This window comes from Myodes glareolus, chromosome 8, assembly GCF_982192425.1.
Source record: "Myodes glareolus chromosome 8, mMyoGla1.1, whole genome shotgun sequence".
Classification (NCBI taxonomy): Eukaryota; Metazoa; Chordata; class Mammalia; order Rodentia; family Cricetidae; genus Myodes; species Myodes glareolus.
In genome coordinates, this window is record NC_142033.1 from 22017953 (window position 1) to 22033334 (window position 15382).

General features: G+C 39.3%; 1 protein-coding gene across 3 annotated transcripts in view; it reads right to left on the reverse strand.

Annotated features, from left to right (window-relative positions):
* Positions 1 to 2407: 2407 nt before the first annotated feature.
* Positions 2408 to 15382, reverse strand: part of Stap1 (signal transducing adaptor family member 1) — a 37261-nt gene continuing 24286 nt past the window's right edge. For 2 of the 3 annotated variants that reach the window (XM_085691709.2, XM_085691708.2), the window contains 3 exons: positions 10146 to 10215; positions 8204 to 8342; positions 2408 to 3067 (listed from right to left, as the gene is read on the reverse strand). In XM_085691709.2, the coding sequence (XP_085547835.2) occupies positions 3006 to 3067; positions 8204 to 8342; positions 10146 to 10215 (271 nt within the window). In that variant the 3' untranslated portion in view covers positions 2408 to 3005. The remainder of the gene's footprint in view (positions 3068 to 8203; positions 8343 to 10145; positions 10216 to 15382) is intronic. The other variant, XM_048446294.3, reaches the window with a different exon arrangement.

The window sequence follows — 15382 nt, forward strand, 5'->3', positions numbered from 1 at the left end:
AACCACAAAGGTGGGCATAACTTGACTGAAAATGATTTTCCTGGCTCACACTGGAGGTCCAGGCCAGATTGAGACCCAGGAAGAAGTCCTACACAGTTTTCAGTGCTGTACATTTGGTCTTCCAGTGTCCATACCCATGAATAAAATAGAGTTTCACTCCTTTAACATAAAAAAATGCTAATGAAAATTTAAAAGATTTTTCTTAATCCTTAAATTTATTTGAGACTTACTTTGTGACCCAGGATATAATTTTTTATGAATTTGGAACTAGTACATTCTGTAGTCATTAGGGGCTGTGTGCTATACATATCAGAGACATCAAATCTTTTAATATTAAAGTTTCTATATCCTTATGTGTTTTTAATAAACTATAATGTGAATTATGAGTTATACTAAAAGTCACCTATTTATTTGCTTTTTTCTCCCAGTGTTGTTTCTGTTTTATATATCGTGAGGCAACATTAGTAAGTTCATGTGTGGTGGTTTGAGTAAGAATGGCCCCCATAGATTTATATATTTTAATATTTACTCACTAGGGAATGGAACTTGAATTTGAAAGGATTAGAAGGATTGTGAGTTGTGACCTTGGAGAAATTGTCACACTGGAGATGGGCTTTGAAGTTTCAAATCCTGTGCCAGACCATGTGTCTGTGTGTGTGTGCTCACACGCATGCAAGCACCTTCAGATCAGGAGGTAGTTCTTAACTGCTTCTCCAGGGCTGTGCCTGCCCCCGTGCTCCCACCCGATGAGAGCAGTAGACTGCTGAAACTGTAAGCAAGGCCCCAATAAAATGCTTCCTTTCATAAAGTTGCTTCGGTCATGGTGTTTCTTCACAGCAACCAAATAGTGACTAGGACTGAAAATCTGACTTGTTATATTTTCCTGCTGAATTGTATTTTATCAATGTGAGTTATCTTCGTGCCTTAAAGTCTTACCTCTAGCCATCTTTTAAGTCAATATTCTCATGGGATAATTTTTCCATCCATTTCCTTTGACCCTTTACATATTCTAATTTTTAGATGTTTGCCTAGTTTATACCACAATTGTTTGGACTTGGTGGTCAGGAGGTATTGATCATCCTGCCCGGCAGTTGCTCTTCAGCAGCTGTTACTGTTTGACAGGCTGTAGTTTTTCTCTGCCATCCTACAGAGCGTATCTCCCCAGCATCTGTAATGTTTTCACCTTCCTTTTTACAGTTGGGTTCTATGTGGACATTTCCATTCTCCCCTAAATCTGTTTACCGATTGTATGTTAAATTTGTTATTAAAATAAATCATGGTTTCTGTTTTCTTAAAGGATAAGCACTGTTTTCTCTTGACTAAAGTTTGTTTTTTACTATATTAAGTTCTGTCTCTTTGTACAAAATAAAACTAGCCTCAGTCACTACCTTAGTGATTAAGACTACATATTCCCAAACAGCAATGTTTCCACAACCAAATAACTCTTGTAGAACGTTGCCACTCCCAGCCCTAGCTGAGTCGACCATGGTTGGGTCAAAGCACCTTTAGTTGCTCTAATTCTGCTGCATACTGTTTCCCTTGCAAAACTCACTCTTAGAATCCAGTTTGTGAAGAAAACCAGAGTAACTCATGTGAAAAATTGAGGTTGTCAACAGCCTCAGGTATCAGACGTGAGTAAAACTTTTAAAATGATTGGGGGCCTAGACTTCATAGACCAGGGGCTAGTCATTCTTTGCTGTGTTGACTTACCAGATTCATGAACATACAGTTGTAAGTTTTAGACTTCTTTATACACGTATCAACTTTGTTTCTTCAACTTATATTTCATTACACAGTTCTTTTGCATACTTTAGTTCAGTTGTATACTACAGTGTCTGAATTCTATAAGCCAATAGTCAATGCTTGTATTTTCATACACCTATATAACTTTCTTTTATCTTTTTCATACCGTTAACACGTTGAAAGTATTTATTCCGAGCTGGAGAGATGGCTCAGCAGCATTGGGGAATATTATTTTCAGGTGTGTGATTTTTGTTTATGCTGCTCTTATTTAACTCTGTAAAGCTGTGATTGCCTGTCTAAAACACCCAGTAAAGAGCTGGCTGGCCAATAGCAAGGCTTGAGCAAGGAGAGGCGGGGCTGGCAGACAGAATGAATAGAAACAGAAGTTGCAAGAAAAAACGATGCTAGGGGTCAGTCACTCACTCAGCTGCCCATCCAGCCACAGAGTAAGAGTGAAAGTAAGATTACAAAAATAAGGAAAGGAAAGAGCTCAGAGGCCAAGGGTAGTCGGGATAATTTAAGAAAAGCTGGCAAGAAACAAGTCAAGCTAAGGCTGGGCATTCATAACTAAAACTAAGCTTCCAAAATGTGTTATTTGGGAGCTGGGTGGTGGGCACCCCAAAAAGTCAAAAGAGTAAAACATCACACAACATGCACTACAGAATTAAATTTGAAAGTGGTGTTTATTTTATCATCCTTCATTGATATACGGCTTAGTTTTGAACTAGTAGACTGATAGCTTCAAGGAAAAACATAAAAATGAATTGCATTTAGTTCCATGAACATAATATGCGGCATATAGCATTCCTACCAGGTGGACTTTTCCTAGTTCATTTCATATCTGTGGCTGCCAACCAGATAATTTAAATGACTTACATTTGATTCATTTGTCCAATCAGATTTTACCAAAAACCTAGTTAGGGTTTAGAAGATAATGTAGGATTTAGGGGAACTAGATAATCTGCAATGCAAATTGTATATGTGAAATGTATTTAAATGAAGCCAAGAAGGAACAAAAACCTGGCTTTAGAAAGTAATTTTTCCCCACTTAATACAGAGAAATGCATGTGTCCAGTTACTCTACAGACAGCTGGTAACCAGTAAATTGATTTCCTATTGATAAAACAATGAAATTACATGCTACATTATTTTATTCTTGTTCCCAAACAAGTGATTTAGGGTCAGAGATAATTGTCTTTAAAAGTGAAAGTCTTTTGAAAACAATAAATACCAAGACCTATGGAGGCAGTTTTCACATTATTTCATGCCTTGTGTGGATTTTTCTTCAGCTTCTCACTTATCTCTTCTGTGTTGGGCTCTTGACCTGGAAATATGGGTGGAAAGTCTTGATTAGATAAGGAAGTGATTCTGTAGGACCAAGTTTTTCTCTACTCTCAGTAGGAGTTGTTTTTCTTGCTTGTTCCCAAAACACTGGTGGTGTTACTAAGTTTTACATAATTAGATGCAGAATATCCAGATTTCTTTTAATATTTTTGTACCCTGGACCTCAAATATCATGTATTTTATTATACTTAAGCTTAATGTTCTGTATACGTTTTATGCTGTATTTTGAAATGACTTTTAAGCTGGTAATTTCTGACATTGGGAAGAATAAATTGAGAGAATATCTCTTGACTATTCTATTTCTATTGCTGCTCTTGCCTCTTGGTATCAGAGAGAAAGTGTAACAAGGGTCAAAGATAATTCCAGGTTCTTTTCGTTAGTAGGCTATGTAAACACACTGGCCAATTCCACAGCTCCAGACCCCTGAACCGTTAAGTACGGCTACACTCAAGTTTAGACATTAGACTAAGTGTTCTAACATTCACACTGGGCCTCAGCAAGCAAGTCTGTGTCCCAGAAACGATCACCAGATTCCACAAAGCTTTCTTAAAATGCAGCTTTTGAGGGGTTGGCCATGGCTTTTCTCAGAAAGTCCTATTTTCCTTCTCTTTTTGCTTTTGAAAATCTAAATATGGCCAACTCCAGAAGCTTTTCTGATTTGAAAGGCTGCCTGGGCATCTGTAATTGACTTGTTCTCCCTATTAGTCAATAACTCTGATAACAAAGGAACCAGATGCAAGGGAGTTGAGTAATACTGTTTGTTGATCACAAAGCAAACCAAACCAGTTCAATCACATAGCGATAATAAGCTGGTTGTCTATTTTTCAAAAATCATCATTTGATGTAATTTAAGTCAGCAGTCCATTTTCAATAATTTTTTTTTTCCTTTTACCTGTTTTCTTCTTCCCTGGTCCTAACACCCCAAAGAAAATCCTTTCTATCCATAGAAACCAAGAAACTGAGAACTGAGGGAGTGGGATTTGCTTTTACATGTTGGTTTTGCTTTGCTTTTTCTCTAACTTGTTTGAAGAGACACAGCCCCTAGCTCACGGGACAGCAGGACAGCCCTGGCTAAGCTCTCAGGCCACTTCTTTTACCTAGAAGTGGTAAGAACTGTGGTCCTTAGGACAGTTGGAGACATCCTAGAGGTAAGAACTGGGAAAGAGCGCCACCTAGTGTTGTATCAGCCGTGCACAGATTCTAGGCTTACCAAGAGCTCCTCTTGTACAAAGATCCAAGAGGCGGCTTTGGTTCTAGACAGAAATTTTTATTTTATAAAGATCCAAGCAATGTTGGAATAAAAAAATACAGCTAAATGTAAGTAGCAAAGTCAGAAACATACTTTTGAATTTGCATTGCATCAGTTAAAGTAGGAGGCCAGGTTCTGGATATGTTTTTCTACACGGGAAAAAAATTATTTATATTTTAGTCGGGTTTTTTTTGGAGGGGAGTCTCTCCAATTCCTGTGTGCCTCTCCCTAGTTCAAGATTTTTTTTCTTATTTTAAATATTTATTTTTTTATGTATACAATATTCTGTCAGTGTGTATGCCTACAGCCAGAAAAGGGCACCATACCCCATTACAGATGGTTGTGAGCCACCATGTGGTTGCTGGGAATTGAACTCAGGACCTTTGGAAGAGCAGGTAATGCTCTTAACCTCTGAGCCATCTCTCCAGCCCCAAGATTTTTTTCTTTAATGTTGTTACATGGACATGCATATGTATATGTGTGTATACTGATATGACTTACTGAGTTCATTTACCTTTGCTAGTATGTACATGTGTCCAGGACTGAGCACTTAGGACTGGACAACATATGTGGAAGCTTCTCCATGGAGAACACTGATTCTCCCTCTCTCTGTGGTCCTTGATCACCTGTATCTCTTCATTCCAGGCTATTACACAGCTATGCTAATAAAAACATGGTAATGGCACAAAAAATGTGCAGACTAATGGAACAAAACAGAAGGCCCAAACATGAGTGTGCTTAACTATAGCCATCTGATCGATACTTGACAACAATGCCGAAAACTCGGGAGAAAAGACAGCGCCTTCAATAAGTGGTGCTGGGAAACAGGATCTCCACATGTAAGAGAAGGAATCCCATTCCCCAGATACTTGGTTAGTCATGTCATTGTTGCTCAAGTCACTATAGTTAGGAAACAAACTAAATCTCCCTTAGCTGATGAATGGTAGCTGACAATGTGGTGTGTCAAAGGCTCTGAGCTCTACACTGCAGATACTATTGCCCTAGGATATCTTGAGATGTATAAGCCTAAAGCAGCCTAACTAAGGTAACTGACTTGGAGCTTCTTCCCACAGCAGTTGAGACAGCTGCTTCACCCTAGCCAGATAATTGCCTACTTAAAGCAAGTACGTGCTGCAGATACTTTAGAAGGACTCAAAAGACTCTGCAATAATACTCAGATTGCCCAAATGGAACGTAAAATTAATTGGTGGAAAGTCAGAAAATTGATTCCGGCATGGTGATGCATGCTGTTAATCCTAGTACTCCGGAGGCAGATGCAGGCAGATACTGAGTGCAAGGCGAGTCTGGTCTCTGAAGTGAGTTCCAGGACAGCCAGGGCTGTTAAACAGAAAAACCAAAAGAAAACCAAAAAAAAAAAAAAAAAAGAAAAGAAAAGAAAAAAAAGAAAGAAAGTTGGAAATTCTACAGAAAAAAAAACATATCAGTAAGAAAATAAGCAAACGGAGCTATACCATGGACTGTAAAGTGCCTACTTTTGTTTTTAACTTGTAGGGAGAGCACTAGAGATCACATGCAGGGTCCTCCCCAGCCTGAGCATAAGGCTCCTGCATCTAAGATGGAATGAAAACCATTCTGAAACTTAGAAGGCAGAATATTAGAAATAAATTCACTTAACAAAACATAGTATTTCTCACAAGCAAGCACATTTTGGCTTATTATGCAAACCCAGCACTTAATACAGTATAATCAAGTGGGTTTCATGTAATGTTTGAAACTTTGTATAACTCACCATATTAACCAACTAAGTAATAGCTCTATATGTGATCATATAGGACAGATGCAAAAACAAAACAAAAAAAAAAAACAAAAAACAACTCACAAATTTCAGCATCTATCAATGATATCTAAATAAAATGCCATTCCAAAAAGTAGCAGTTGTTAAGGAAACTTGCTTCATTCTGGGAAAAAGGAGGAAGAGGAGGAAGAAGAAAAATGTAGTATTATGCTTAGCAATGGAAAATGGAAGTTTTACCCCAAAAGCTGGGAGCAAGGGAAGGAGGTTTCAGATACTCCAGCCAGCACTGTAAGGAACAAATAACAGTGTAAGCACGCTGAGAAACACGAGCTAAAGCTAACACTGTCTCTCATACCAGGAATCCTATAGAAAAGTCTCAAGAAGTCAGGTGTGGGGGTACATGGCCTGTAATACAAGCACTTAGGAGGGGACGACAAGGTCAGTTTCAGTTTCCCATTAAGCTGGAGCCTATGTGAGTGACAAAGACTAGAAAAACTGCCCAATCAAATTCAATCAATTTTTCTGATCTGTAGAACAATGAACCAATGAAATAGTTATTAATTTAGCCGTTGCAGAGGTGGTTTATTATACAGGGTTGAATAATTAACTGAAAGAATAATATCCAGGGATGAGGAAAGTTACAATGGATTTTCTACATACTCCAAAATTTATTTTAAGAAATCCCAAGGGTTTGGAGAGATGTTGTTTTAAGAAGTCATTCTTTCACAGAATTCTAGTATGTTTTCCCACATACATACTAAGCAATGTATTATGTTGACTATGTGTATAGTTATCTGTCCATGTTTAGGATCATGGGTTATGAGAAGTTTTCAGAAGCTAGACAACACAGAGAAAAAAATTAGGGATGAGAGAAAAGGGCTGCAGGAACGAGTAACTCAAAGAGCAGGTAGAAACACTAAGGGGAAATGCCATGGTTATTTTAATGGTATTTCAAAGCCCGCAATTAGATTCACATAGCAGAAGATGAAGCAATGTTTCAGACTCAGGGAAAAATTTTTTTAGAACAAGAATCCAGTAAACCGCGTTGCTTTGAGAGTCATGAATACCATAACAGGCCTTGCCAAGCAAACTGTGTGACCACATCTTAGAGATACTTCCTCTGCTAAGTGTACAGAGGACCACACAGATGAAGATCGCACTTGATCATTTTCCTAAGACTCCTGCAGACTCTGAGCTCTTGTACTTTTTGTATTTTAGGTAGCATCCAAAGATAGTGATATTTTAAGAACTTAGACTTTTAAACCTACTGTTGTTTTAGTTCATGAGACTTTGCAAATATGTCCTTGGTGCAGGTTGACAAAGTTTTTTATATATATATAATGTGTAGAAGAGGAAACTGTTTTTGAATGAACCCCAAACTAGCTGGAGATGCTTAACCTCTTCTGCTCAGAGCTTGCCCAGTGACTACATGTAGACTGTTGGATAGAAGAGGGGAAGATGACCGAGTCTAGCTTGCCTCACTATAGTGAAAACGAGAATGCAAATGGAGCCAATGTAATGAGCGTGTGAACTATGCTGTTGATGCAGGTCTCATTGCTCAGTTTAATGGACAGCTACCTGTCACTGTTTTAAAGTTCTTCCTTTATGAAAAAGAAGCCCACCAGTTTTGGAGTTGGCCCCAGCTATGACTTGTGTCAGTAGTTCCTCACCGTCTGCTCACTCCTACGTCCTTGCCATCTGACTTCCTTATCTTTATAATAGAATAGCACTATATTAGGTCATTTACTACCAAATGGCCAATCCCCACAGCCTTTGCTTATTCTCATGCATTCTACCCAGGCCCAAGCATCCGACACGGTTGTGGGCCCATCCCTTTACATTTCCCGTTTGCCACCCAGGAGTCTATATTGTTTTGTTTTCTCCTATTGTCCATGAACTTGTTTGATGAAGACAGATAGAATGATGGAATGAGGTTAATAATCACAATGCATGCCTCATAGACTGTCTGGAAGGAGAGGCTACCCCACCCCCCCAGACTCTGACAAAGATGATTGCCAAATGGAGAGCTTTACATTTTAAATTTTTAGTTTGTCCTGTGGCATGTTTGGGTTTTGTTTTTGTTTGATGCAGCTGTAAAGTGAAGAACATACCGAGGTTGTCATCGGTTGAATGTATGAAAGTGAAGAACATACCGAGGTTGTCATCGGCTGAATGTATGAATGGTCTCAGATTCCCTCGAGTCTCCTTCACAAAATAGTCAACGACGCTGAAAAGGTTTGGGAGTGTTACCTGTGGGAAAGAAAGAAAAAGATGGCTCAGTGCTCAGCTAAAGAGAAACAAGAGATGCTCCCCTGAACTCTAGTGGGAATTGTTGCATATTTCCTGACCTCCAGACAGTAGATCAGGTAGACATCAAGCTTCAATGACTCGCTGAACAGCAGTGATTCTCTTAGCCATGTCTGTTTCATCCTATTTAAGGACTGTGTGGCCATTCTTTGTTGAGGAAATATTCTCAGCACTGGGTGCAGTCTGGTGAATAACATTTAAGTACTTTGCCTTCCCACAATTAAAACAGAAAAATGACTCATTTTAGGTCAATTTAATTCCTTCCTAAAATTGGGATTTCAATAGGCAAACGAGAAAAACAGCAACTCCATAACCAAATGTTTCCTACTCCCTAAAAATTGCTAGCCTCTAAAATAGTTATAACAAGAATCTTCTATAGACTGATATTATATTTTCTTAAATTGGGCACAATTAGTATAGGAAGTAAGTTCCTATACTAGAAACCCCAGTGAATTTTTAAACATTTAATTCTTCATTGTAACAAGATAATTTAGGGTCTGTGGGCCACTAAAATCTCTCTACCCTACAACTCAATACTTTTATACAAGTGAAATCTGGTTAAACCTGAATATCCCAAATAATCTTGAAGTAAAATAAGTCATTAAAATGCAACCTGGTTGAAGGGCAGGGTAACAGGGGAGATTGAAAGGTGAAGGAACTATCCAGGCTGTTCATTTTCCTTCTCCTGTGCACTGTAGAGGCTAACCACAAGAAGTGCAGGTCTCCACTTACAAAAGTGCACTAGTTACATTGGTCCATACTGGAACCCCTTCTGGTCACTTGGTTTTACGGATTTAGGGCTTTCCTAGACTTCTGCCTCATTGTTAGAACTCTGCTTACAAAGCTCAGATGGAGCTGGGCCTGGTTGGTGCACACCAATCATCCCATCACTTGGGGAACAGAGGCAAGTTTACGATGGATTGAGATATACATAGCTGGATCCATAGACGTGGACCTGACAAGTTCTGGAGCCATTCTTTACTAGAGTGCGCTGTACAACAGTGTCTCTGTGAGCCTTACAGTCCAAATGTGAGAAATTCTACCTATACATTACTATACAATGCACCTCGAGAAGCTAGGAACTAAAATTTAAAGAACTCCAGGCCACATCACCACCTTTTCAATGGCTGAGACTAGTCTAAACATCAGTTTACTCCCTGTATAATAGGCGTAACAATATCTACCTCATGGAGATAGAAAAGATTAAATTGCATGTGTAAGTTACTTGGTTGTGCGCCAGACATTGCGCTGGAGGAGAGAGAAGACCGCCTGTCGTTAGCTCCATGATATAATAACTAAGCTTGAAGAGGAGATGAAGACGAAGAAGCCTGCTGTTAAGAGGGCATTGTTGGATTTCTGCGTGGTAGGTATTAGAAGACAAGGCACAGAGATTGCTTCCCTTCAGATATAGGCTCATTTGAGTATTTGTAAATAGAGGATATTATATTGACCCTTCATAAAACGCTTTTCTTTCTCTGAAGCAGTCATATTGAGCAATCATTTGCAGAGAGAGTGGAGGGAAAAGCACTTATTGAATCAGGCTCCCTTCTAGTGGATCTCAGTTGCCTGAGCTGGCGAGGCGCTCATCCTTTCCATCTTACCTAGAGGTGCTCATCTCCCTTCTACCACCACCGTGCCTCTTCCTGAGGAAGACGTCTGCGTTCCCACTTCCCTCTGCAGTCTTTAAGGGTAGGCTTGGAAGGCAACAGCAGAAAGTTTATCAACAACAAAGAGATGGCTACGTACGGGTTTTTCCAGGTCGATGGTGTAGTTCTTTCCAGCGCTCATCACTTTGTAGTGTTTGATTCTCGGCATTCTAAAATGAAGCGCAAGGTTGGCCTTCTTTTGGTTATACAGTTGAGTCAATGCAAGCTTAATGAATCGAGAAGGTGCGCTGTGTAGTAAACCTGTACATCTTCAGCTATGGCTTAGCCTAGAGCATCCTGTTTCTTCATTGGGATTACTTTATCTCTTTCAGACAAATGGTCGTACATGAGGGGATATAAAAAAGCTGAGCCACTACATTGGTAAACAAGCAAAGAATAGGTGAAAATAAAAACTAAAACTCTCTCCGTCAGTAACATATAAAATCTTATGAAAGAATAGGGATTAGGGATGTAGCCAGGGTGGGGATGTAGCCCCAGGGTAGGGATGTAACCCAGGGTAGGGATGTAGCCAGGGTAGGGATGTAGCCAGGGTAGGGATGTAGCCAGGGTAGGGATGTAGCCAGGGTAGGGGTGTAGCCCAAGTTCAACACATGTCTATCATGTATAATGTCCACTCCTTAAAAGTGAAAAATAAAATAAACCAAAACTTAAAGGAGTAAACAATCTTTTGTGGGCATATATAAGTTAAATAATGTACCCATTCTACTAAAAGGAAAGTAAAAAAGAATTATTGAGAGCAAATAGCCTTGTACTCCACCTCATCACCAATCCCACCAAACAGCCCTCCACAGCTGTCTCTGTGCGAGCTCAAATGCTGTCCTGCATCGCTGCTCACTTTGTGGTTCTCTTAATGACGGGGGAAATGTCAGCTGCTAGATAGCAGGTGGTTGGGAATGTTAATACAGCAGAGGCATCTTCAGGTCTCCCCCTTTGGAAATAACACCCTGAACTGTTACCACCCCAAATGGTAAGATTTTGTTATGAACTGCTTCAGAGCAAAAAATCCCATTGTGCTCCTCACTGCGTTCCAACATTATAAACGCATCATTTATAAAGCCCGATCGAATAACATCTGGGCCTCATCGCATAACGCTGTCTGCTGTGAGCTGAGAGTCCCTGCTGAGAAGTCAGTGTCCATGGCGGTTAGTTTTGCATAGAAGCATGTTTGTCTTGAACTTATAAGGTTCACGTGGCAATTGTGTTTTGCCCAAACGTTTTCTAATTGGTGACATATTAACAGCATGTAAGATGGTGTCGTTTATTTGAACTAATTCAATATTTGCCTCATATTCAGAAGCCAAGGAAAATTATTCATTAACTTGTCTACGGGGTCTTTTCACCTGTTTTTTGGAACCACAACTTTTCCACTTCCAGTTCATATTTCTTGAGGGCTAAACTGTATGAGTGTCCTTCCTACACGGGATGCTCCTTATCTACCATTACATCCAAATCTCTGCTCCCCTGGATACCACATTGGAAAGCAAATCTTTAATCTCAATGGGCTGCTTTCAAAATGAGATAAGCCTTAGCCAAGCTTCTCACTTCAAAAGAAGTGTTCCTTAACAATAAAAGGTCACGAATCAGTTCCACACTGGCAGAGAAAGCGTCTTTGGGCAGAGGGCACCTTACATGTGCCTGTTCAAGATGGTTGGCTCTGACTTTATCGTAACCCCATCAGGAAAAGATCTTTGTAACCAAAAAGTTCCCGTTGAAAACGCTCGTCAATTTCAATTCGAACTCCTGTATTCTGAGAATAAATGACTGCTACCCTTTGGGAAACAGCACAGTTGGCTTAAACTCCGTTTCTGTCATATGTGCTCTCTACATGTCCCCCATCATGTGTGTGAGTAGATGTATGTATGTATGTGTTAGTGTGTATTTGTGACAGAATATGTGTGTGTGCGCATGCATGCATGTGCGTGCACATGTGTGTGTTTTCAGCCTACATAATGGAGATGATAAAGGTTTACCTCTTAGTGTTCTTGTGGGCTAATAACTCACAAAATCCCTTGACATATTTAAAGATGCACTAAATTATACTTATTTTATCTACATTTAATATGTAGATAATATGTATTGTTTTCTGCCAGTCCAGTTTGTAAAGCACGGGAAATGCTATGTGTCTGTGTTTCTTTTGTGCCTGTAGGAAATGTCTGCAGCACTCAACACAAGGTACACAAAAAGCATCATATAATGGGACAATGATTGTTGGTAATAACCATCCCATCACATAATCAATTCTTGGGGAAGCTGCGAGATGAAAGCAGACAGAAGTCAGCAGAAGCTCTTGGGCCTTTGGAGTAAGGGTACTAGATTCTGACGTCAAAGGTGATGCAGAGAAGCAGGGGCCCTGAAGTCTCAGGCTTTGTCTCTCCCTTAGGCTACTTTTCTTCCAACTGTTTTTTTTGGTTTGGTTCGCAAAGGAAAAAGCAAAATGGATAAAACTTGCTGTTTGAAGCATTCTGGTTATGATATCAAAAGTAGAGTAAAAAAAATGAGAGGTGGCGGCAGACACCTGTAATCCCAGGCTGAGTCAGAAGAACTACAAGTGAATCCAAATGAGACAGAAAAAGAGAAGCCAGTCTTTAAAGAAAAAGAAGAACGTGGCTTTATATGTGATTTTAAATATGTTTTCTTAGTTTTTAATCTCAAATTTTGCAAAAGGATGAATTTGGGGGAAAGATACTCTACTTCCTCCTTAGCTAATAATGGCTTACTTGACTATAATGGCACCTAGTTGGAACAACTTCAAAGGGAAAAACAAAGTTTGAGGCTTGTTGTCAAAATAGCCTTATGTCTTCTGAATTCTCGTGCCATGGAGCTGGCTAAAGACAGCTGAGGCTCTGCTCTGAGAGGAACCACCTGATGGTTTGGCCCTGGCAAGCTCTGTTTACTCCCGAGAGCAGCCCTCCTTCCGACGGCTGGTAAACACATGGGGGGAAAAATACTTTCATGTTCTGCTTTGTAAACCAGTTTGTCCTACCCAGCTCGTGTTTACCGGACTCACTCATCAACTTGCATGGCTGAGCCCTTCTCGTGGAACCTCCCTGAAAGATAATGAGCTTGTTTTGTGGAAAACACAGGTGTTTCTCAATAGTCCGGATTCCTGCCACCTTACATTGAGCTCTCCATTGGCAAGACACACCTCTAATCCTCTCTCAGATTGCTGTCTCTAAAAATCAAGTGACATATTAAGTAGAAGATATTAAACCCTGAGCACGGGGGTGAATTTTCTGTTTTGTTTCTCCTACTTTGGGAGCTGGTGCTTTTCCAGGGTCCAGGACAGCCCAAACTTGGGCTGAAAAAGGACAACACCGATGGGCATCCCAAAGTATCTGGAGGGTTAAATTCAACAGGCCTCAACCACAGAGAAATCTGTAGTGAGGGAAGTGGCCTTCCCGGGGAAGAACACATCATTGGTTGTCCGCTGCCTAATGATGAGCCTTGAAAACATACATGCAAATAATATTAAGGAATATCTATGTGTATATGCATGCAATAACCATTAGGAACATTTATGTTCTATTTCGATGTCATGTTTAGGAACACACACACACATGCATGCAATAACAGTGGAAACAAAAAAGGCCTTCAATTTGAAGAATAGAAACGAGTATATGGGAGGGTTTGGAGAGAGAGAAGGAAACGGGGAATGTTGTGATTATATTATAATCTTAAAAAGAAGAAAATAGAAAAGAGAAAGGCCTGTGTTGGTCAAAAGCCATATTCACTGGCAGCTCTAACTTGTACTTCTTTTGGACTTGTTTTGAAATCCCCGGTTAAATTATTAATCAAATAAATTATAAATTTTAAAAAAATCTATAATATTTTATTATATTCTAACGGGGCTGAAAATTTTTGCTGATGTTTAGCTTGTAAAAGCTTATGTCATTACAGCATAAAAATAAAAAATGCTAAAAAAGATAAAAATAAAAAAATAAAAAATGCTAAAAAAGATAAAAATAAAAAAATAAAAAGATAAAAAATGTTAGTATATAATAAATAGGAACCATAAGGAATCCACAGAAAGGTTGACAATTATTTCCTGTGGAAAACTATAAAAATACACACACAGATTTGGGAGCACCAGGATCTAACTTATCACCTAACATTCTTGCCACCTGTTCATGGCTACTGCATGGAAACAAGTGTCTATTGATGTTAACTGGCAAGCAAATGAAGTTTTGGGAGCCATGGCTCATAATAGTAATTGAGCTATATACTGCTGTGATTTTTTTCTCTAAAATATGTTTACTTTTTACTCTCTTTATCCACTGTCTTCATATTCAATCTATTCAGAATGACAGATATTATGAAATAAATTTGTAGATTTGTTGGTAGACACATTATAGTAAATAATAGTAAATTCCAAAACTCAGTGTTGTATTTATGTTTTGTATAAGACAGTCACTTATTTAATATTTAAATGTATGACAAAAGCATCTATTTAAATCATATTGTCAGTTTTGATAGTGTCACCTAAGCCAGAATCTCTATTGAAATGTGGAGATTTTCAGACTCTGAAAGTTGAAGTGGCCTTAGAAGGTTCAGCAACTCTAATTACATATAAAATTATTTTGTGTTTATGTTATGCGTGACAGCACACGTACATGTGTAAACTTTCTTGTGGACTCCAGAGATCAACCTTGGATGTAGCCTCAACCTTCAACCTTCTTTTTTAGACAAGGCTTCTAACTGACCTGCGACTTGTCAAGCAGGTTTGGCTGTCTGGCCAGAAAGTCCTTAGGATCTGCCTGTCTCCACCTCCCCACTCTGGGATTACAAGTATGTGTCAGCATCTGCCTTATCTTCTTCCTTCCTTTCTTCCTTCCTTCCTGCCTGCCTTCTTACCTTTGAGCCTGCTTGCCTTCCTTCCTCCCTCCCCCCACCCTACCCATTCTCTCTCTCTCTCTCTCTCTCTCTCTCTCTCTCTCTCTCTCTCTGTCTCTGTCTCTGTCTCTCTATGGAGATTGAACTCAGAGTCTCACATTTGCAAAGCAAGCCCTTTCCTGACGAAGCTAGTTCTGCCCTGACACTTGCATCTAAGTATTACTGGTTTTATCAAAGGTAAATCATTTTTACATACATACATACATACATACATATATATATATATATATATATATATATATATATATATATATATATTAGCAAGAGGCTCTTCACTAGGCCTTTTTATAGGTAAAGTATGCAGACACTTTCGACTTCCTGAACAAGAGAGGTATTCTGCTTCTGGGCATGTGCACTGGCTGCCTGGAATGGTCTTCCCCAGCTACTAGCATGGTTTGGTCCCTCACTTCCTTTGAGTCTCTGCTT